Source organism: Tupaia chinensis, unplaced genomic scaffold (assembly GCF_000334495.1).
Source record: "Tupaia chinensis unplaced genomic scaffold, TupChi_1.0 Scaffold000113_1, whole genome shotgun sequence".
In the NCBI taxonomy this organism is placed as follows: Eukaryota; Metazoa; Chordata; class Mammalia; order Scandentia; family Tupaiidae; genus Tupaia; species Tupaia belangeri.
The window spans coordinates 958,331-983,542 of record NW_006159577.1 but is presented as its reverse complement, the minus strand read 5'-3'; the positions used below and the strand labels follow the sequence as shown (position 1 = coordinate 983,542).

At 39.7% G+C, this 25,212-nt stretch overlaps 1 protein-coding gene and 1 pseudogene across 1 annotated transcript in view; both read right to left on the bottom strand.

Annotated features, from left to right (window-relative positions):
* Positions 1–912: 912 nt before the first annotated feature.
* On the bottom strand, positions 913–1,976 carry LOC102491805 (differentially expressed in FDCP 8 homolog; annotated as a pseudogene).
* Positions 1,977–6,514: 4,538 nt separating this feature from the next.
* The window catches only part of ADAM12 (ADAM metallopeptidase domain 12), a 457,774-nt gene continuing 439,076 nt past the window's right edge, over positions 6,515–25,212 (bottom strand). The window contains exons 22-23 of the mRNA XM_014586073.1: positions 11,756–11,886; positions 6,515–9,008 (exon numbers count right to left, since the gene is read on the bottom strand). Coding sequence (XP_014441559.1) covers positions 8,948–9,008; positions 11,756–11,886 — 192 coding nt within the window. The 3' untranslated portion in view covers positions 6,515–8,947. The remainder of the gene's footprint in view (positions 9,009–11,755; positions 11,887–25,212) is intronic.

Sequence of the window (25,212 nt, the reverse complement as noted above, 5' to 3'; positions counted from 1 at the left end):
TCTCGCTTTCTATCTCTATGTCTCTCTCTCTCTGTCTGTCTGGCGAGCACACGCACCCTATAGCGAAAACCTCTCCAAAAAAAAAAAAAAAAAGAAATGCCATCTAGGCCTACTCTAGCCAACTCTCCTGCCTAACTTGGAACCTCCCCTGGGGGTGGAATATGAGGTGGGCTGAGTTGAGGCAGGAGCAGCAGCAGGTGTACCTCACAGGGAAAAGCTCCACAGTGCCTTTTGCTCCCTTTGCACAGGAAGGGCAGCTAACACCCTTGGACAACCACCTTTGGACTTAGAGGAACCTCTGGAGGCCAAGGAAGGAGCAGGTCCATGGGAGATGAGCAGGAATAGTCCAGTCAGTGACTACTAGAAGCCAAAGGAGGGGCCCTCTAGGTAGAACCTAAATCGTTCTTCACAGATCAGACTCAGGCCCAAGCTGAGAGTATGCAGCTGGCTTCCTCTGGTCTCGTTGGTCACTGCCCTGCAGCCGTCTGGAGGTCTTGGCCTGCCCAGTTTCCACAAAGGCCATAACAGGAACAGGGACATCTGCAGGGCCCAGAAGCCTTATCTGTAGAGTCATAGGGAGCTCTGTGCTATGGGAGAGGTGAGAAGTCCTTTCCCACTCCTCTGCCCATAGAGTCCTATAATGGGGAGGAGTGAGAGCCACATTGGACCCCTCACAGCAGCACACTCACATAACAGCCAGGTTCAAATGGACCAAGTCCTAGCAAGCTCCTTGGGAGTAAGATGACAGTCCTCAAGGGCACTGCTGTCCCCCTTCTGGTCTACAGGGGTGGAAAGGTCCAGAGGCTGCACCTGGGGGTCTCCGGAGCAGAATGAACACTTTGATTTTGGCAATGACCAGCAGGGTGGGCTCCAGAGAGGCAGACTGGGTGCCTGGCGCTCTTCCTCAGTACCCTAGGTATCTATATCCAGACCAGGCTCCTGAAAGAGCCTCTGCTTCTACAGGTTGAGCTGGGCTCACTTTGGACCTGTGGTCGAATTTCCTAATAGTCCCTGCGAAAGACAGCTGAGCAGTGGTGCACATGGAGGAGAGGCTGCCAACAGGAACAGCACATCACCCTCTGCAGAGCTCACATGAAGCCCTTGGTCTGGCACCACTCACAGCCTAGCTTGTGCTTGGTGGAGTATGTGGGTCTCGTGAGCGAGCAACTGAGGTGGTCCGTGTGTACTTCCAGGTGGTCCTGGACTCAGTACCTCTCATCATTCTCCACAAAATGCTGCCAGCCCTGGAGCTGCCACAGCAGATGTGCCTCCATGGCCTCCTTGCACGTGATGAAACAGCTTCATGAGCAGGATATCCTGGCATACCTTCCGAATCTCCACCAGCTCCTTCACCAGCAGAGAGTTGATCTCTCAGAGCTTGAGCACTGGCCATGACACCATGAGTGCCAGGTAGCTCATGCTTCTGTGAGCCATCTTGCGTGACTTGAAGTCCCAGTTGTGCATGACACGCATGAGGATGACAGCCAGGTTGTTCCAGTGGCAGTGGCTGCAGTAGTACGGCCCTGTGCGGTCAGATGCTGCACCTCATGGGGCACGCCCACTTCAGTTTTCTCATCAGTGAAATGGGACGATCCCCATAGAACTGCCAAGGGAACTTCATAAGTTTCATTCGACTCTGCAGGGAGATGGGCCCCTGGCACTCAGCACAGTGGTAATCCTGGCTTTCCAGTCCCACCCCAGGGCAGATGCTCAGCTCATGCTCAGCCTGGTGGCTAACTTTGGAGCTCATACAGGGCTTGGAGACAAGGTTCAGGCACTTGCTGTGACAGTGACAATAACACTGTGTGCAGGTGTACCAGGTCTGTATGAGCCCCCAGATGATGGTGTTACACATCACAGTTTTGCTTGACACACTTGCTCTTTTCCTTGTAGAAGCAATGACTAGGGAGGACTCGGCTATTGGGCTCTTCCTCACTGGGGTCCTTCAGCTCCCAGAGCTTCAGCTGTGGATGAACCTTACCACTATGTGTGTGTGTGTGTGTGTGTGTGTGTGTGTGTGTGTGTATAATAGCTAGATAGCAGGTGCACTCACAACCTACTGGGGTATGGTCACACCACAATCTTCCCTCTACCATTTCTCCATCCTGTTAGGACCTTGGGCATACATGCACATGTGCCTAGTATGTCCCTGAAGCTGTCAGGGCTGGGACTCAAACCACGGTCAGCCAGGTAGAACCAGTCTCCCTATGCAAAGAGCTTAATTGTGCTATGGGATCAGGCCCAGTGGTTCTTTCTTTATGAAGGTAGATGCCAATTCATAGATTTCCATTGCACTTTGATTTTCATTCTTGGTGTGATATAAATGTCTCTAACACTGTTCAATATTTTTTTTTTGAAGCAATCTCTCATGTAAATAAGGGAAGTTTTGGAACATTATTTGGTAGATTATGCATTTAAAATAAGAATTAGGCTCTTCCTCCCCTGCCATGGTATATATGAGTGACTACTTCCCTCATTCCATGATCTGCCTAGTTTATCAGGACTGGCAGCAAGTACTCCTTGCACTCCTGTCCAACCATTCTTCAAATTTTTGTGTGTTGCTACTCCAAAATTTACTTTTATTTATTTTTTTTTAAGGTTTTTGCCACAGGGCATATGCACCTTCTGGAAAGAGACAGTAAGAGGAAAAGTGAGATCACTCCCAGGGGCAATAGCTGCTTTGAAATTACTCCCTCTCCATTCTCTTCCTGGGATTCGGGACACTCACACACATGTACCAGGTCTGGGACTCGAACTGCATTTGGCCATATAAGAGTCCAGTGCCATAACCACTATACATATACATCTGCTGGCCCCAAATTCACATTTTTCATATGAAGACTTCTCCATTTTTTAAAACATTCTTAATAACAGATGAGACACATCTTTGTATTTACTTGTATACCATTTATTGGATATAATATTCTTAACAATGACTTTTTCTACTGAAATAGCAGGTCATGTTTACCTGTAGAACCTCAAAATGAGAAATGTGTACAAAAGTAACAGACTGTAACATAAAAACGTATGTGAAAAAAATGAGCAAACCAAAGCATTATAAATGGATGAAGCACTATAAAATTACTGTGCTGGTTTATGTAGCTGTAACTTTAATTTGTACTGTGCTGAATAGCCTATAGCCACGGTCTAAAGAGTTACATTAACAGTTGACACACATATTCAAACAGCGGGCCTTCCCTACAACCTACCAATTTGACCCAATAGAAGGTACAAAAGAACTATTAGCTCTGCCACTGCCTGTCCTGCCTTGGACTCTAAAGGATTTTTAAAAATCGAATTTGTTTTCCTATCAATGCCCTAATAAGATGCCTACTTACGGGTCATAAACCTAAAAGCTCATTCAGTGTTTTTGTAAAATTAAAATAATCACATTTTTTTGGTCTGGATTTAAAATGTGCTAAATCTAAAAAGTTACTTTATGATAGAATCTCAGGAAGTGGAATATGCTTTTTGAAGATGTGTCAAATCATTGTTCTGATGGTGGGTTACAGGGCATTCAACCCAGAAGCGCCAAATCATTTTACATTGAGAATTACTTTAATTGCGTGTTAAGTCTTCTGGCTATTACAATCAGTTATTGAATGTTTTAACAATTTCATATGCAGCATTTCTTTTCCTAGTTTTTCTCATATGAAACAAGCTCGTAACGATTGGACTTAGAAGATGCCATACTGTCCCAAAAGTGAAGGGGAGATTTTCCTTACAAAAAGCAAGGGGATGGCACATTCTTGTACACATAAATGGCTTCTGGAAGCATCCCCATTGCACAGGAATGGCTCTCAGCATTAGGCTTGACAATCTTCCAAGGGCATGGTTTCACTATCAGTGTGTTCAAGTAGGTTTGAAAGCAATAGATGTCAATAAGTACTTTAGAGTTAATCCAGAGGATTTTGCAATCATAGATGATTATCTATGGCCAACTGCCCATTCTAATCAAAATAAGGCATTAGAAGGGAAGTCACTGAGGGTTGATGAGCCTGTGGGTGGGACTCTGCCGCAACCCTGGAGAAGGTTGGTTTTGGGGCATCCACTAGATGGATGTTGCAGGGGCTGCTGCACACTGCAGCGGTCATCACTGGCTTACCCAAAGCAGTGACAAAAATAGTCACATCAAAAATTGGAGATGCAGGACCAGCAGTTAGTGTAATGGCTATGTCACTGGATTCCCACGTAGTCGACTGCAGTTCGAGTCCTGGACCCGGTGGCTTAAACTCACGCTGGGCGCATGTGCATGCATGCCCAAGATCCCGAGAGGAGAATGGAGGAGAAGGGATTGCGGCGTGGCCATCCTCCCTGGGGGGTGATTTCTCACTTTCTGTCTCTCTGTCTCTCTCTGTCTGTCTGGTGAGCGCACGCACCCTATAGCAAATACCTCTCCAAAAAGATTTTCCTTACAAAAAGCAAGGGGATGGCACATTCTTGTACACATAAATGGCTTCTGGAAGCATCCCCATTGCACAGGAATGGCTCTCAGCATTAGGCTTGACAATCTTCCAAGGGCATGGTTTCACTATCAGTGTGTTCAAGTAGGTTTGAAAGCAATAGATGTCAATAAGTACTTTAGAGTTAATCCAGAGGATTTTGCAATCATAGATGATTATCTATGGCCAACTGCCCATTCTAATCAAAATAAGGCATTAGAAGGGAAGTCACTGAGGGTTGATGAGCCTGTGGGTGGGACTCTGCCGCAACCCTGGAGAAGGTTGGTTTTGGGGCATCCACTAGATGGATGTTGCAGGGGCTGCTGCACACTGCAGCGGTCATCACTGGCTTACCCAAAGCAGTGACAAAAATAGTCACATCAAAAATTGGAGATGCAGGACCAGCAGTTAGTGTAATGGCTATGTCACTGGATTCCCACGTAGTCGACTGCAGTTCGAGTCCTGGACCCGGTGGCTTAAACTCACGCTGGGCGCATGTGCATGCATGCCCAAGATCCCGAGAGGAGAATGGAGGAGAAGGGATTGCGGCGTGGCCATCCTCCCTGGGGGGTGATTTCTCACTTTCTGTCTCTCTGTCTCTCTCTGTCTGTCTGGTGAGCGCACGCACCCTATAGCAAATACCTCTCCAAAAAAAAAAGAAAAGAAAAGAAAAAAAAATTGGAGATGCATGAGCAATAGATTTGTCGTGGAGAAAGGGACTTGTCTCTGGACGATAGAGAAAGGCAGATAGATGTATTAGCCTTTGACTTCCTGTGTCCAGATGTGTTGATGGGCCTATTAATGAGTCATGGAGTCACTATGGCAGCCTTAGGTTGGCTTCTTGCATGGGTGGAAAGGAGAAAACATGGTACCTGGAGTGTTCCCCACTAGCCAGTCACAGTGTATAAAACTCCCAGCCTGAGGGTCACACCTCTAGGTTAGCATAGTGTTTGGAGACTTCTGAGAAGGCTGGTACAACTTTAATCAGAGTGGATTGTGTATGGCTGGGGCCATTTTGAGAGCAGCGAGGAAGAATCTCCAGGCCAAGTCTACACTGGGCTTTTTGCTCTCAACTTAGGGGGCCCTACACAGCAAAGTTTTACAATAAAATAAGTCTCATGAGGAAAGACTGTAAGAGATCAGGGCTCATTAGAAAGATCTAGCCCAGCTGTCCCGGCATCATGCCCTTGCCATGGTCAGGGTCTCACTGGCTCAGAGTGCTTGTAAACATGAGTGGAGAGGTGGCAGGATGCTCAGCCATTCTGGTCGGCCCAGCACCAGGCTCTTTATAGCACCATGGGAGATCACAGGCTCCTGATATTCTGACATAGATCAGAGTTTTAGCAGTTGTTCTGTTAGGGGATGCTGTGATGTGTTGTATTGATTTGTCAGAGAACAATGGCCTATGGTTTCAGCCTGAGAATTCCTAATAAAGTTAAGAAGGCATAAAAATGTCTCCTCTGAGACTAGTCAGGAGTATTTATTCTTATATAGTTTAATTTGTTGTTTTTGTGGTTTTTGTGATGTCATCATCCCACATGTGTAAGCTGGAAAAATTCTCACTGGGAAGTGTAACCTCTGTGCGCATAGTTTGACAATGGAAAATTTTATGTATTGTTTCTTTTGGTTGCTACACATCTGATTCCATGTGTCAGGAAAACAAACTAGTGAAAAATTTCTGGAGATAAATGTTTAAATGGAATGCCTGGAAGATTAGCTATACACTTCCCCATCAAGTGGAGTCATATCATAAGATGTTGGAAGGAAAGTAAACTAGTCTCTGGGCCCTTTGTGTGTCTGGACACACTGATTTTCTCAGTGATGGCCTTAGAAAACTCAAACCAACTCTATTATTCATGCTGATACAATTAAAAAAATTAAATAGAGTGCCATTGAAATATATTAGGTCATCGAGAGAGTCATGACGTGTTTTTCTATGCAAAAATGTGTCATGACTTTCCCAGTGACCTGGTAAGTATCGATTTTTTGTTTTCATCATTTGTGAGGCTATAAAAAAGGAAAGGAATATTCTCAATGCCCCCCCCCAAAAACAACAACAACAACAACAACAACAAATAACACACCTTGTTTTGGTTCTTTTCCTAAGTTATATTAAGATGGAAATTATTGCTAAATATGCTTCATTTGATAAATACTGCATCTTGAAAATATTATTCCTTTAACAATATTACCTGTGTAAAGGAATATTAGATTTATATATATTCTTATTCAGAAATTAATTGCATGGCTCTATAAAAGCAATTAGTACTGTAGAGAAAAGAGTGTGTCATCAGCGGCAGCCTCTAATTGGCCATTGATGACATGGCAGAAGATCACAGCTTTAACCTCCTTCAATATCAAACTCTTCCTGAGTCTCTGAACAGAAGCACAGGAATTACAGCTAAGAATACAACAAAAAGGAAAAGTCAGTTCATACGTTCTTACATGTAATAATAGGTAGAGGGGCTAAAATGCCAGATGTAGGTATTTGGGCATCTTATAAAGATGATGCCCACATAATGCACCATAAAATTCTGTAAACCTGTTCAATAGTACATATTTTGGCCTTAGTACAGTTATCAAACGTAATATCGGTTACAGTAATTCTGTACGTATTTCATCAGTGGTAATATTTTCTTACATGGCTTTACATTTTTTAAGACATTAGTAATTGTATAATAAACAGATGCATGCTATCAGAGTTGGAATGTTTCCTTCTATGTTTGTGACTCGCTTTTATTTAGTCTATCCACAGTCATGAATACTACATTGCCTAGATATGGAGACGAAGGTGGGGAAAGTTAAATGCAGTTTTGTTTTCTGGAAGGCAAACCAAGATTCTTGGTACATATTTTTCTTTCTGCTTCAAGGCATATAGGAAAACTGTTGAAATGACCCCTAAAAATGTCTATCATAAAACACTCAGAGTGAATTATGGAACTGCTGTCAATTGCCTTCTAATATGAAAACTAGTCATACATGACCCTACCAGAAGACAGAAGCATAATGGCATTTTACCTTATCTGAGTATTTTTGTATTTTTCATGCCATTAGAGATAGGCAACTTAGAGAGATCTTTTTGTGAAAATGGCTCCCCAGAGAGATATTTGAAGAGTAAACGGTTGAAGGGGCTGCTGCCCAAGCCTACATTTCATGACTATTTAGGATCAGGAAATGGATTTCCTCATCATAGTCTGTGATGCTCAACAGGTAGGTTACAAGTGTTTAAGAAATTGATTCAGACGATGCTAACAACATCTTTTAAAGCTTCTTGCAGCCAACTTGGAAAAACAGGACGCCCCAAAGAGAACTTAGTAGTAACTTATCGTTCTTTGTTCAACATATAACAATACGGATGACAGACATAGGCTATACCATGAATATAGGATTCCATTTGCAGATTGTGTAAGCAGGGGGCTTCTGCCTAATTTTTAATAAACTGAATCTTGCAGTAAAAGAAGATTATTATCTGAAGAATTGAATGACTAGATCTTGTGACTGGTTCACATGTGAAAATAGTTACGGAGAGCCTTATCTATCCATAGGAATACAGGATCATTGTATTACAGTTGAGAAGACAATGAAGTAATCAACTGTGCTCCAAATAGTATAGGGAGATGGAAGTTTGCAGTGCCTGGACAGTAGCTTTCTTGTAAAAACACCACCTTTCTCAGTCTAAACAGTATGCTGATGCCAGCACTCTGCAAAGGACAGCCAGGAAAGAAGTTCTTGGTGTTTCCAGAGAACAAAGGCTCGAGTAATACCACAGACTTCTTCTTTGCCTATTCTCCAAATGTGCTAAACTCAAGGTCAAGTTTCTGCCTGATTTAGTGTTCTAATCTGTATTCTGGTGTGATCACACCTAAGTTTCTTCCTAAAACTTTCTGGCCAGAAACCAGCTTCTTCCCTGCAGTCTTAGAGCTTCAAGGTGCAGCAACTCTGGACATGGGGCCTAACTGTCCACCTGTTTAGGGGCTCTGGACCTGCCTGAAAGCCAAGCACATCCTGGACCTGAATTTCCCTGGCTTTGGCCTGAGATAGGAATTTCAGAAACTCACTTAAGGTTCTACCTGGGGTCTCTTGAGCTGTGTCCAGTAATAACCACGGCTGCGAGTCGTTGGAGTACTGCTTTCCAATAAAGCCTTGATCAGAAAGTAAATATCCTGTCTAGAATCCCATCAAGCAGGATATTTCAAGTTCACTGAAATATTAAAAGCGCAACAAGCCTTCCTTCCATGGAAAACTCAGTGATGGTAAAAATGCCTACTACAGCGCACTGCACTGTAATAATCATTCTGCATAAATTAATAATTTACAAGTACCTGAGCAAGTATACAGAGCACCATAGCACAGCACAGCACTGACGGCAGTAGCTCAAAGTTCTTAAAATAATGGTGTTTTAGACATTAAAAAATTCTAAACGTTGGTACAAAAAAATTACTCCAACTGGAGTCGAAAGATAGTGCAAACTTCTGTCTTCACTGTTGAAAAAAGGTGTTGGCTTCTCATTTTATATAGGCAGTATAGGTGGTTCTGGGCACTTGGTGTGGGTATTTAGGAGCAGGTCTGAAACAAGAGTAAATAAGAGAGAAGAAAACAAAATTGTAGTTAGAGACCTTGAGAGTGATTTCTGTAGGATTAGAAGTCTAGTGTTGGAAATGCTTTTTATTCCACTCTGAAATGTTTCCTGGGTCAGAACCTACTGCCATTTAAACCAGGGGCTGAAAGCCCCTTTTGTTTCTCGCAGAGGTTATAGATCACGTATGGGATCTTACTGAGGACTATAAGATTCCCAATGGTTTTATGATGGACTCTGCTACCAGAGGAGCTCTTTCCAAAACTCCTCCTCCCATCCACAAGTGGACCCTAGAACAGCACCATTGGATAGAAAAAATGTGGTCTGAGCCACATATCCAACTCTAAATTTCCTAGTAGTCCCATGCAAACAGTATGAGGCCAGGAGGTGACACGATGCTGGATTCTCACATGATCAATCACAGTGTGAGCTCCAGACCCTGCAGCTTGAAAATCATTCTGGGCGTGTGTTCATGTGTGTCTAAAATCCCAAGAGAAGAATGGAAGAAAAGTGACTGCAACATAGCCATCCCCCTGGAGAGTGATTTCTGACTTTCCCTCTCTGTCTCTTTGTGTCTTACTCCCGCAAATGCAGGTGCCTTATGGCAACAAACCTTTTTTAAAAAGAAAAAAAAAAATAGGTGAAATGAATTTTTAATAAATTTTTTGTAGTTCAATATATCTGGAGTATTACCATGCCAACATCTCATCGATATAAAATATTGATTATTGGGATAGTTGACATTTTGGGGGGGGGCATTCCAGAGTTTTCAATAGAAGTATATCTGGATTTTTGGTTTTTTCCCAGCCACAGTGTGCTTAATGGCTACTGTATTGGAAGGCAGCTATGCTTACCACTATACTACCAACCAAATGGCTACTATATTGGACAGCACAGCTCTAGAAACAGGGAGCAAAGCTGGAATTCCCTCAAAAGTGAATATGGAGGGGAAGACCAAAATTGGCTTCTCTGGTGTCAGCAGCTGGCAGAAGTAAAACAGGCCACTGCTGGAGGACATTTAGAAAAGGGACTTTCTTCTTATCATATCCATTTAAAGTAGCATTTTTCCTTCAAATGGAGTAAGTAACTTTAAGGTCAACATGCAAACCACGATGAAATAATTAAGATGCTATGCACTTTTTCTGCATTTATGCCATTGGAAATTAAACCATCATCCTGACCCTTTGACTGGCTTTATCTCTGAGATTTATTAGACAGCTATTTCTTTCACAGGCCAAACATTCCTCCCACGAGCTATAATGAAATCACTAAAGTGTATCTTCCCTTTCAGAGATATGGAATTAGTGAACCCAGAGCTTGGCCAAACACACTACTTTGGTTCTTTTGAACTCATAAACTAGGCTTCCTGCCAAGGGGGCATGCGAGTCAGAAGAGTGCTTTGGTTAAGGGTTTAACACATGTATGTACTGGTAAATGCTTAACCACCACGAGGTAGGAGACCCTGTTTTTGGGAGTGTTTGCTGAGTTACATGGTGTAAATACTTTGACCATGGCTGATTCAAGCTATCACCATGACATCACTGAATGTGGAAGAGATGTGAGCGGCCGCTCTGATATATTGTAGAATTTCACTATTCAGAAAACAGATGAGTGCAACCTAAAGAGCACAGATAATTATAGCAAAGTACAGTTTAAAAAAGTAGAAGTGATGAGATTTGCGCATTCATTACCTTTGTTTCAAATATAATTTATATCCTTGTAAGTTTCTGTATTGGGTTGTTGGCAACCTAATAATTTAGTCCTAAATGTTGGGTAGATTTAGCAACCAGCTTGCAAAATTCCTGGAAATTAATATCACACTAATAACTGTGAGCTGATTTGAGTGCAGCAGTTATCCTCTCTATATAAATTGGAATTTAGGGCTATACTTTCCTAGTTAAACACAGGAAGAGAAAATATTTAAAGGTAATCCCCTTCTTAGTTATGTAGTTATGCAGTTTTTTTTGGGGGGGGAGGGGGGAGGTTTTTGCTACAGGGCGTGTGCACTCGCCAGAAAGACAGAGAGAGACAGAGAGATAGAAAGCAACAAATCCCCCCCCGGGGGGATGGCCACGCCGCAATCCCTTCTCCTCCATTCTCTTCTTGGGATCTTGGGCATGCATGCACACGTGCCCGGCGTGAGTTTAAGCTGCTGGGTCCGGGACTTGAACTGCGGTTGACTACATGGGAGTCGAGCGACATAGCCATTACGCTAACTGCTGGTCCCTGTAGTTATGCAGTTTTACCAGGCCTGTGGGTACCTAGACACTATGTTAGCCTTAGTCTTCATGTTCTCTTTGTTTCATCTATGACCTCCAACCAGACCTAATGTCTTAGGACCTCAGGGACTGGACAGAGTCAAGGTCTGGTAAGGGTTTGGAAAGTGAGTGTCTCGCTTTCATACCATCATACCACTTGGTAGCTTTCCCCTCATCTTTGGAAGATGAGTCCAGTCCCCCTGTCAATAACCACAACTTTCTAAGGCATACTATTTCATCTTGATTTGATCTCTGAGCTATTTTGGGGCCATTGCTAGGAGCTCCATAGCAATACCTATGTGATTGTAAGCTCCCATTGACAGCTTCCTGGCTATTTTCGCATCTACTATATATTACTCCCAGTTGTGAGGAGTACAGGAAGCATGACCACTTGACCACTACAGCCATATCTGCATAGGTTGGCTCAGCTGCCCCACAACAGCCTGAGAAAGAGACAGGCACAGCCCCCTCACACCAACCTGATGGGTGCCAAGTGGAGCCCAGGCTCCTGCTGTCCCAAGGTCCTCCCTGAGGCATTGCTGAGCCGAGTTGTTCTGCTCAAAGGATCTGCAGGTAGAGGCTTCTGAGGAGGGTTTGGCTTACGAATACCCTGCAATAAACACAAGATTGTGCATGATCACTTATCTTTGTGAAAAGATGTTCACCACAGGATCCATCAGAGTCTCCTGAAAAGTGGGATCTCCAGCATGATGAGTTGCTACACAGCACAGATGTGACTACTGAATAGAATGGAGGGGCTTACACTTGGTTAACTTTCTTGACAAAATTTTCATGTGAAGGATTTATCCATAGAAACAGAGTTACAAACACTGGAATGTGAGTCTCTAGATCCCAAGCTGTTCATTCCTTTGGGGGTATAGTTGATAGTTGGGGTTTCTCTGCCAATGTCACCCAGGGTATATCAACTTTACTGTGCCATTAAGCTTCTTTTTAATTTATCAAGGCCTTAAATAAGGAGCCTGTGAAAATCTTCTCAAAGATCACATTCATTTCTTCCATTTTGCTAGACTCAAGTGCCAGGATGTGTTTAATTACAGATGATTTAAACAGTAAAGATGATTATCTCTTGTCCATCCATGCAGAGCCAGTATACCAGACTGTTGGAGTTTCACCAAAATACTTTCTAATAGTTAGTTCAAAAAACTGACACGGTGATTTGTGGGACAAATAAAGCTCTATTTAAAATGCTAGGGGGACATTTGCTGTCTCTGCCCCTGCCCAATCAGCTGGAGCAAGGTAGGAAGGCATCTACAGCTTAGCTTGCTACTTCACATCCACTTTTCCCAGCATGGCCCCTGGCCACATTGGGGTTAGAGAGTTTGGGAGAGGAACCAACCACCTAAAGATACTGTGACTCTGGAGAAATTCTCTATTTTCTCCTCTAGTGAAGAGAAAGGAGAGAAACACTCCTTTGAAATTCAAATCCCCAGAACTCCCATTGTGAATTTCAGCACTCCTACTCACAGAATAGGGAAACTGACTTGGCGCTAACACAATACTTTATGTCTTAGAGCATGAATGTACAACTGCAGAAATCTACCCCCAAAATTAGGAAGATGTATTTCAACAAATGCCAAAAATCAAAGCAAAGTCTCCAGAAATATGAGAAAACCAGATAGTATCTCTCCCTCAAAGGAACACAATTACTCCCTATCAATAATAGAAAGAACGTGTGCACACACACACACACAATCACAAAAATATCAGGAAAATAATTCAGAATATTTTATCATAATAAAACTCAATGAGACACAATAGAAAATGATAGCAAATTCCATGACTTGAAGGAGGAATTCCATAGAGATAGACACCCTAAAAAAGAATGAAACAAAGCTTCTGGAGTTGAAGAATAAAATACAGGAAATTAAATCCTCTTGCAAAAGGATTAACAGATAATATCATGCAGAAGAAAGAATCTCTGACCTTGAAGACAAAAATTTGATTTAATCCAGGCCACCAAAAAGAATTTAAAAAACTCCATAAAAATGGGGACAACATATGGGAATCTCTAGATACCATTAAGCAGTCAAATACATGCATAATGGATTTTACCAAAGGTGAAGAGATAGGTAAAGGCATAGAAACTCTCTTTCATGAAATACCTGAAAAGTTTCCCAAATTGGGGAAACATATAGACATCTAGATCCAACAAATACAAAGAACACTACATAAATTCAACATAATTCTCTCTAAGGAACATCACAGCCAAATTGGTCAAAAGCAAAGACAAACATGATATCCTTAAACAAAGCAAGAGTGAAATGCCAAGTTACTTACAAAGGTAACCCCATTAAACTAACATCAGACTTCTCAACTGAAATAATATAGGCAAGGATGAAATGGGAGGAGATTTAAAATCCTAAATGTAAAAAGATAAATCAGTCAAGAATACTATACACAGTCATAGTATCCTTTAAATGGAATGGAGAAGGAAAATCATTCCCAGACAAATCAAAACTGAAAAACATTTGCCAACCCTAGTCTAGTTCTTTATGAAATACTCAAGGGAATACTATGGCAGGAAAATGAAAGGAAGACAAATAGAAATGAGAGAACACAAAACAACTTTTAAATGGCTAACAAAATGACAGAGATAAATTTGAACATATAAAAAATAGTGTTGAATGTTAACATATTAAATTCCCTAATTGAAAGACACAGATTGACTGAATTGATATATACATACACTATATACTGTATATATAGTCTATATATACAGTATATAGTATTAAAAGCATGAATTCATCAAGAAGATATAATAATTACAAATATTTGTACATCTAACACTGGGGCATCCAGATATGTAAAAGAAAAACTGCTAGGTCTAAAGGGAGAGATTGATTGCAATACACTAATTATTTGAAATTTCAATACCCACTGTCACAACTGGACAGGTCATCTAGACAAACAAACAAACAGACATAGGATCTAATACTATAAACCAACTGGGCTTGACAGACATTTATAGAATATTTCACCCAATAACTACAAAATACACCTTTTTCTTATCCTTACATGGACCATTTTCAAAGATTGACCATATATAAGGCACAAAAGAAGCCTTTACAAGTTTAAAAGTATAACAACTGTATAAGGCATCTTTTACAACCACCATGGAATTAATCTAGAAATCAACAGGAAGAGCCCTCTTAAATACACAGAAATACAGAAGTTATACAACCTACTCTTGAACTACTTCACAACTACTGAAGAAATTAAAACCCAAATCAAAAGAGTATTGAGGGAACCAGCAGTTGGTGTAATGGCTATGTCGCTGGACTCCCATGTAGTCAACCGCGGTTCGCATCCTGGACCCAGTGGCTTAGAACTCACGCTGGGCGCGTGTGCGTGCGTGCCCAAGATCCCGAGAGGAGAATGGAGGAGAATGGAGGAGAAGGGATTGTGGCGTGACTATCCCCCCGGGAGGTGATTTCTTGCTTTCTGTCTCTCTGTCTCTCTCTGTCTGGCGAGCGCATGAGCCCTATAGCGAAAACCTCTCCAAAAAAAAAAAAAAAAAAAGAAAAGAGTACTGAAACCAACAATAGTGAACACACACAACTCTCCAGAATCTTTGGGATGAATCATTAGAAGTTTGCTGCAATTAGTGCTCATGAGAGAAAAATAGAAAGGTGGCAAATAGTAACTTGATGATTTATCTCAAGGAACTGAAAAAGCACAACAAACCCCCACCCTCTGAAATTACCAGAGGAAAGAAATAATAAAGAGTAGAACAGAAATTGGAACCAGCAGGTGGCATAGTGTTTAAGGCACTGGACTCCCACATGGTTGACCATGGTTTGAGTCCCAGACTGGACAGATTGAAACTCACACTGGGCGCATGTGTGTGCATGCTCAAAATCCCGAGAGGAGAATGGAGAAGGGATAATGGTGTGGCCGTCCCTCCTGGGTGGGTGGGAGTGTGTGATTTCTTACTTTCTGTCTCTCTGTCTTTCTCTGTCTCTCCAGTGAATGCATGTGCCGTAGTGTTAAAGAAAAAAAGAAATAAAGATTAGAGCAGAAATAAATTAAATGGATCATAAAAGAACTATACAGGAAACAATTAAACAAAAAGTTGTTTTTTTTTAGAGGATAAACAAAAAATTGACAAACCACTAGAGATTAATCAAGAAAAAAAAATAAGGATAAATGAGATCAGTAACAAGATGGTAATATTACAACAGATATGTCAGAAATACAAATAATTATGAGAGAATATTATGGGTGACTATTCATCAACAAACTAGAAAACCTGGATGAGATGGACAAATTTCTGGATACATAGACGCTACCTTGATTGAACCAGGAAGAAATAGAAGGCCTGAATAGACCAACAAGCAGTGAGATTGAGTCATTAATAAATAGTGTCCCAGCAAGGGAAAGCTGAAGTCCCAATGGCCTCACTTCTGAATTCTACAAAACTTTTAAAGAGTTCCCCCAATTATCCTCAAGCTATTTCTAAAGATCTAAAAGGAAATATCCCTTCCAAACTCATTCTATAAAGCCTCCATCATCTTGATAACAAACGCAGACAAGAACACAATATCCTTGAAGAATACAGATGCAAAAATCCTCAAGATACTAGCAAATAGAATCTAAAAACACATTAAAAAGATTATACATCATAAATAGGCAGGCTTTATTCCAGGTATGCAAACATGGTTCAAGATATGCAAAACAATAAGTGTACTAGATCATATTAACAGAAGAAAAGATAAGAACCATATGATCATTTCAATTGATGAAGAAAAAGCATTTAATAAAACAAAACATCTTTTCATGATTAAGACTGTCAACAAAATAGGTATCGAAGGGACATTTCTCAACATAATAACAACATATGACAAACCCATTGCTATCATTATTGCCAAATGGGGAAAAGCTGAAAACTTTCCCACTAAAAACTGGAAAAACTGCACATTATCTTCACTCCTTTTTTTTTTTTTTTTTGGCTATAGGGCACGTGCACTTGTCAGAAAGACAAAGAGAGACAGAGAGACAGAAAGTGAGAAATCACCCCTCAGGGGGGATGGCCACGCAGCAAACCCTTCTCCATTCTCCTTTTGGGATCTTGGGCATGCACACACACACACCCTGTGTGAGTTTAAGCCACTGGGTCCGGGACTCAAACTGCAGTCAACAACATGAGAGTCCAGTGACAAAGCCATTATGCCGTCTGCTGGTCCCTCTACTCCTTTTTAACAGTGCTGAAAGTTTTAGCCAACATAATCAGACAAGAGAGTAAAATGATAGGCATTCAAATAAGAAGAAACTAAATTGTCCCTGTTTGCAGATGATATAACTATATACAGAGAAAATCTAAAGAACCTTTGAAAAAAACTCCTAGAAGTGATAAATGAATTCAGCAAAGTAGGAGGATACAAAACTCAATGTACAAAAACCTATAGCATTTTTATACATTAACAATAAACAGACTGATGCAGAATTAAAGAAAGCAATACCATTTATAATAGCCCTCCAACACGAATACCTAGAAGTAAACATAACCAAAGAAATTAAAGACCTCTGTAAAAAAATTATAAAAAGCCAGGAAAAGAAATTGAAAATGTACCAAAAAAAATGGAAAGACATCCTGTGCTCTAGGGTTGGAATAATCAACATAATAAAAATGTGAATTCCACCCAAATTAATTTACAAATTCAATGCATTTCTAATCAAATTACCAGTGACACTGTTCACAAATATAGAACAATCATAAAATGTATTTTAAATCTTAAGAGGCTGTATAAAGTCAAGGAAATATCATTTAAAAAAGGCATTTCACTACCTGACCTTCAAATGTATTTGCAAAGCTGTGCTAATCAAAACAGCATGGTACTGGCACAAAGACAGACTCATAGACCAATGGAACAGAATAGATAACCCAGAAATAAACTGCAAAGTATACAGCCAACTGATCTTTGACAAAGAGCACAAGACAATGCAGTGGAAAAAAGAAAGTCTTTTCAGCAAATGATGTTGGAAGAACAAGATATTCACATGCAGGAAAATGAAAATGGACCCCTATCTCCTACCATTAAAAAAAATACATTTAAAATGGATCAAAGATTTAAATATAATGCTTCAAGCTATAAACTGCTGATAGGAAACACAGAGGAAACACCTGAAGATTTTGAAATAGGTGATGGTTTCTTAAATATAACCCCTACAGCAAAGGAAATAATCCCACATGTATACAAGTGTGAATATGTCAAACTGAAAATCTTCTACACAGCAAAGGACTCAATAAATGGAGTGAAGACAACCCCTGGAATTGGAGAAAATATTTGTAAATCATGCTTCAGATACAGGATTGATAACCGGATTATACAGAGAATTTAAGAAGCTCACCTATAGAAAAATGAATAATCCAATTTTAAAAATGGGCAAATGAGCTGAACTTTCTAAGGAAGAAATATGAATGGCCAAAATGCACATGAAAAATGTTTGGTGTCTCTTATCATAAGGGAAATGTAGATAAAAACCACAATGAGATACTGCTTAAATTATCAGAATGGCTATAATAATAATAATAAAAAGAACAGAGACCAGCAGATGGCATACTGGTTATGTCACTGTACTCCCAGGTAGTCAACCATAATTCAAATCCCATATCTGGTGGCTTCTGGGGTTTTAGTCTCAGACCTGATGGCTTAAACCTCATGACAGGTGAATGTGCGTGCCCAAGATCCCTGGAGGAGAAAGGATTGTGGTGTGGCCCTCTGGTGAGTGCACATGCCCTATAGTAAAAATCTCTAAAAAACACCCTCAATAAACAAAAAACTACTATTTGAGGCCCTCAGTTGGCATGGTGGTTAAAGGCACTGGACTCGCACATGGTTGACTACAGTTTAGGTCCCAGACCGGGTGGTTTCCTTTCACACTTTCTCTCTCTCTCTCTGTCTCTTCTGGTCAAGTAATAATCATCATCATCATAATAATAATAATAAATTTAAATAGAATACTAAAAAATAATAAAGAACAAGTGCTGGCAAGGATGTCACAAAAAATAAACTCTTCTATACTGCTGGTGGGAATGTATAATAGATTAGTATAGCTACTATGGAAAACCATATGGAATTACCATATGACCCAGTAATCCCACTCCTTGGTATTTACCCCAAAGACAGTAAAGCACTCACTGGGCAGGACACTTGTAGCATTATTCACATGAAGACATGGAATCAACCTAAGTGCCTAAGAACTAAGGACTGGGTTGAAAAATTGTGGCACATACACTATGGAATACTATTCAATCATAAGGAACAATGAGACACTGTCATTTGATTCAAGTGGCTGATTATAGAGGACTTAATGCTAAGCACAGTAAGTCAGACTTGGAAAGATAAACACTGTATATCCCAGCTTGACATACATTGAATGCCTGTATTCTTTGGCAGAAATAAAAAAAAAAATCCAAAGATACAATAGTAGGGAGGATAAGTGTAGACGCCGAGTCTGTAAGGAAGGGAAGTGGATGGTAGAGAGTGGTTTGTAGGGACAAAGAGAAGAAACACTTAAAAGACCAAAGAATATAAAAATCCTCTATTGAAAATGTTATACATTGTAATATCCTTAATTTGATTATACCAAAAAAAAAAGGAAAAACTACAACAACAAACCAAACAAAAAGCTAAGAAAAGGTACTACATGGACCAGAAGCCAATGAGGGAGACAGCCAGGGAAGCTGGGCAGAGCATGAACTTGGGCATTATTCTATTCTGGCTTTTATCCAAAGATCAGTGCTTTGGGTTGTGATCTCTGGAAAATCGGGAGAAACAAGACCTATGTTATAGCATTGTTACAAAGATTTTTTAAAAAATGCATAATCAGGAGCCAGGCAGAAACACATGACTTGAAGTCATGGGAAAGTTCCAAGTTTGCAGATGGGGACCTCCCCGAGAATGCAAGGCATGCATTTGCCCATGATCTGTGCCTGGCTGAAGTTAAGGGTGGATCATGATGTTATATCCTGCTGGGGGGTACTGTCTCTCTTACTCATGGAAGAAATAAACTTTAAAAAAACTCCAGTGTAGCAAGTTCTTTGCACACAGATAATAATAGTTACTAATATCGTTATTCCATCATGTCATGAATTTTAAAATGCTTAATGTGAAATATTAAAACAAAACAATAGAAACACTCTATTATATTTCTAAAAACATTATTGTTTTGTTTTAATATTTCAGTTAAGCACTTTAACAATAAAACCACGAGCCACATGTTTTCATAGGGTTTTTCCCTTGGCTACCTATGAGAGAGGGGAAGTTGTTAAGTGTGGGACATGGTTCTCCCCTTGGGCCCAGGGTGAGTGTGGGTGCCAAGACACCTTCTGCTCTGGCCACTGGAGCCAAGAAGCATTCACAAATACACAGAAAATCTGTGTGAAATGGTGCTAGAACCTCAAGGGAGACAGAGCATCCTGATAATCAAATGATCTAATTCATTGTCATAGGACTCACAGATTCATACTTCCAGGAACATTCAGAAAATGATGTTAAAACAATTGAGTTGAATTTCTCATAGTATGTTTCACACCAAGATAATATTCATTTTTTTCAAAGTGGTATCTTTTTCCACAATGAAAACTTAGTCAAAATAATGCAATATAACTAGCATTTAACATATCTTCGTAAGGCAAGGGAAGCTGCCACAGAAGTTTGTAAATCATAGCTGTGTGGAAAATATACTGACTTGGAACAATGGGCAGATTGGCTTAGCAATGAGCTGCCAAACAAGGGACAGACTGAAAAGTGACTTATTTTTTTACACTAGTTTTGATTAAAGGAAACATTAGGAGATTGTAGAATATAAAATACAACCATTTTTAAAAGCCAGGAATAAAGATCATCTAATGTGTCTAAGAACATGAGCTCGCTGTATAGTCAACCAGGCCCTTTACTTAGAAGATTCAGAAGCACATGCAATTTGCTTGGTACACTGGAATGATAACAGTCTTTTCCTCATGGTGTTGATGTGAGGATTAAGTAAGATATTAAAACTCTTAGGCCTGGCATGCAGTAGCACATGAGTAAGTATTAACTGCTGCTGCTGCTATGTTGCAACTAGTATTGGAATGAATTTACCACCTGAAAGCACCATAACTCTACCATCAAACTTTGGGTTATAAAATAAGGCAACAAATCAAGCTCCATTTCCTGTAAAGTAGCAGAAAACTATGAGCAAGATATTAGAGTGCAATGTAAAAATGAATGTATGCACTCATAAAATCAAAAGACAATGGAGATTAAATAAATCATTACTGAATTATACTGGTTTTGCTGCTAAGTATGACTATGTATCTAGTCTTGGCAATAAAGATAATGTCAAATTTTTATTGCAATGCTGGAGGAAAAAATGAGGTGTATGTTACAATACATCTCAGTATATTTGGATTTATTACGGAAACATGGAAGATAATTAGGTTGGGCATATATTCTGGTTTGCTGGGACATTGCCACTTTACACTTCTGGTCCTGTTTAATTATTGATTGTACACTCACAGACATGTTCCCTGCTTTAGAGAATGAATGATATGTTCACCAAAGTGATAAAAGCCCAAATTGCAAGTCGTTGATTGAAAGTTTTGACTTCAAAGCCTGGAATCAGCACAGGGACCCATCCACATTTTTTAGTTATTCTCAGGGCATGGTTGGGATACATGAAAAAAAAAAAAAAGGGCATAAAACGGTTTACATGAAAGGGTGCTCCCAAAGTTTAATTATTGATTGTACACTCACAGACATGTTCCCTGCTTTAGAGAATGAATGATATGTTCACCAAAGTGATAAAAGCCCAAATTGCAAGTCGTTGATTGAAAGTTTTGACTTCAAAGCCTGGAATCAGCACAGGGACCCATCCACATTTTTTAGTTATTCTCAGGGCATGGTTGGGATACATGAAAAAAAAAAAAAGGCATGAAACAGGTTACATGTAAAGGTGCTGCCGAAGTCAGAGGCTAGCTTTCTACCAGACCTACCTAGGAAAAAATGGCCATGGGACATTTGGGGTAGTCCAAGAAAATGTGCCTTCGTTCCTCAGATATCAATCATGGAAATGTGGAATCCATGAAATATTTGGCACGAGGTACCAGTGGTATACACTTTGACCTTGAGGAAGGGGTAGAATTTCCATACTCCTATTTAGGCATTGCTTTTCTTGCTGCCTTTTGCAAAATCTGAACTTGGGCTTTCCCAGAAAAGTCCAGCTTGGTCACAGAGAATCATCTGAAGGGAGCTGAGGAATGATTCCAGCTTAGACTGCTCACACTCAATAAATATTTCTTTAGATCTATTTTCATTTTAAATAAGGAAATGAGGAATTCAAACCCTGTTTCTCTCCCTTACCAACTTCTTCCAGATATAGGGCGAAAAAAAATCCAGATGCTATTAGTCAGGATTGCCCTACATTTTCCACTCATGTTTGAGCAAAAGCCATATATTTCAAATCTGTTAGAGGTTTGAAAACAAAACCTTTAAACCCAAAGTGTGCCTTTGCCCTGATCAACATAACTCTCAACTGTTATCAACCTGCACATGATAAACAAAAGTAACCATGTCCTGCTTACCCAGAGAGATCTCCACAGGAAGACTGGATAGCATCACAGGAAAATGCCAGAGATGCAACAGAAATCCCTGACAAGCTCACATAGGGCAAGAGGTGGCATAATCATACGGCACTAAACACCCTCAGCCTGCCTCTAGCAAGACAAATTATGGATGTTATGGCTACAGAACAGACTATGAATGCTATAAACATTGTAATGTAGGCATTATAGACTAACCAAAGTTCAGAGGTGAGCCTTCCATTTTCTGTTAGATGGCAGGGTCAATTATTTGACCCATCTTCTCTCTGAAATCCACTGAAATTGTTGACTAAAATATATATTTAAATTTTTTCTTCAAAGCATCAAAGAGCTACGAGATAATAAGTTATTAGGCCAAATCCAGTGAAAAAGCTTGGAGCGGTAAATAGTTCACTGAAGCTGAAGGCATCTGCCAAATTGCAGAAACTTGAGTTTTGGTTCTGATTCCCTTCCCCAGTGAGAGATACGGATACCGAAGACCTGGACCTTTGGGTAGAAGCTAGATGCCTCGTTTAATGAGAGTCATTTTCTTCTTGACCTTGCTCCACAAAAGCTGGGCTCTGCAAAGGAGACCTCAGGTTAAGAATTTTCTTCTTCTCTTTCTTTGTCTTCGTCCTCTTCCCTCTTGCTTCCTCCCTCTCCCCCTCTCTTCTTATTAAATTGCCAAAGGGCTCATGCACTTCCCAGAGGGAGGGAGGGAGAGAAAGCACCCTTGAAGGAGCTTAGTTACACCACATCCTTTTCCTTCGTTACTCCTTTCTGTCAGGATTTTGAGCACACATGTTTTCAAGCTCTCAAGGCTGGAATTCAAGCCGTGGTCAGCCATAGGGATCTGACTCTCTTAAACAGTAGGCTGTGGGACCAGCACAGTTTTTCTTTTATTGAACAGGAAAGGATATACATATGTTCTTTATATCTGAAATTTAAATAGGCATATTTATAGAAAAACAAAAAAAAGTTATTTCTGTGTAATATAAACATGGGTGAATTTTATGTTATTTTAATTTTTCTGTATTTTAAAAACCAACAAAAAATATTTTCCATCTTCAGGCCAAGATGGAAAACAAAAGAGAAAATGTGGACTATTTAAAAAAATGTAAATACTGAATTCACTACAAATTAGGACTAAGGAACATAAGCAAATCTGTGTTTAGAAGGAAATGACTAGACTTGAATGCTTGCATTAATAAAGTATGAATAAAAATGAAATAAGGAATTAATATAAGAAGTTAGAGAAAGAAACATAAAAGAAATAAAGATGAAAGCATAAAATAATAAATTGGGGCTATAATAAAATATAAATATAAAACTAATAACTACCATTTTATCAAAGATTTATTATCCTCACACTAATAATGTTAGATATTTTTATTTAACTATCACAAAGGCGAATAAGGAAGGTACTTTCTTCTTTCCTTTACAAATATGAGATAATAATAGTAACACTTCTAAATCTAATGGCGGTAAAAGGAAGGTCATATATAAATCCTGGACCTAGTTCTTCGAGGGGAGAGTTGACAAACCAGATAAATCTAACAAAGATGACACGGGCCAGTTAAGGACAAATAAGTACACGAATACAATAAATGATATCGAGAATGACTAGATGGCCATCTAGAAAAAATGAAATTGATTCCTACTTCATTTTATATGTAAAGCTAAGTAGTACATGGATCAAATATTTAAGTATAATAAAAGATGATAAGAGTATAAGAAGTGGAAAACTATATTTGTAATCTTTAGGTAGATCAGGCTTTTTTAAACATGACAATCAAAAATGGCAAAGATGAGAAAGCAATTCATAAACAGAAAAAAAAAAGAACCTTAAACCTGGACAAGATGTTCTACCTCACTTACCGGAAGAAGAATATAGGTACTATTTTAATTTTTTATCTACTAGATTGGCAAATATATGAAAAATCTCTGCATACAGTGTGCTGGTAAGGAGTTGGGAATGGCAACTGGGATGACTCGCTTCTACCCAGTCTATCAGATCTCTAAATGCATGTGACCTTTGTACAGCAATTGTGGTTTCAGGAATTTGTCCTATAGACATCTTGGACAAGAATATATCTGTCTAGGGCTAGCCCATGAGGTGGCAGTTAAGGTGGTGAATCCTACATGGCTCACTGTGTAGTTTGATACCAGACCCATCAGCTTGAAAATCACACTGGGTGTGTGTGCATGCCCAAAATTGAGAAAAGAAGGAGAAATGAAAGACGGGATTACAGTACGACTATTCCCCATGAGGGGAAGGTGCTTCTCTCTTTCTCTTTCTCTCTTGTAAGTACACGAGTTTTCTGAAAAATTTTAAAAAAGAATATATCTATTTAATGTAGCAAATGATTAGATACAACTCATCAGTAGCAGAGGGGTTAAATCAATCAAGGCATGACTGTGTGATGGAATACTATGCAGCCAATAAAAAATCAGGCAGATGTACATATGACACATAATAATGAATGTGTATAGTATGTGTCACCATTTGAATTAAAACTAAGGACATAAGATGAAATGAGTGAAAGTAAGTTGATGGTGGCCTATATTGGGCGATGGATAGATGGGGTTTTACTGTCTATTCTGTCTATACCCAATTTTGGGTATTTAAAATGTTCTATAATATCTTCTTGGAAAGAGGTAGGTAGAATAGAAGCCTTTTAAAATAAAAAATATTAAAGAATTATTTAATTTTATTCATTACTATTAGGTATGTCCAAGCCTTGAACTGTGGTCAGCCATGTGGGAGCCAAGTGCCCCAACCACCGTACCACTTGCTGGCCTCAGAATAGAGACTTTTTATTGTATTCTACATTTTATTTTACAAAAGCCCAAGTAACAGCGATTGCTTCTGGAAGGGAACCAATGTGTGGGAAACTAATTGTTTTCTGAATAACTTTTTATGTTGTTGAGATTTTTAACTTATAGTCATATAGATTCCCGATGAACAAATGTAAAGATGAACATGTCAGGAATCATTTGTGTTGTGTAAATTTTTATGTTTATGGTAACAGAAATGAATGCAAAACAAATACAATAAATACCTTTACTGACATTTGACAGATTTGTCACATGCATAATTAGAACATGATATGAAACCACAGAAAGTTCAGTTAAAGTTGCTAGAAGTACTGGGTAAATAACAGAGAGAGCGGTGGGAAGGAGCCCAAGACCTGGGTGGCAGTTTTAGATTTATGAAAGGGTAGACTAAATTTTCATTAATCTGTGACTCACTGAGTGTGATGATCCCGTACAGAATGATGGATATCATGAGAAGGTTGTTTTTTTTTTTTTTTTTACTTTTTTTAAAACCCCCATTGATTTTCCATATTTCTT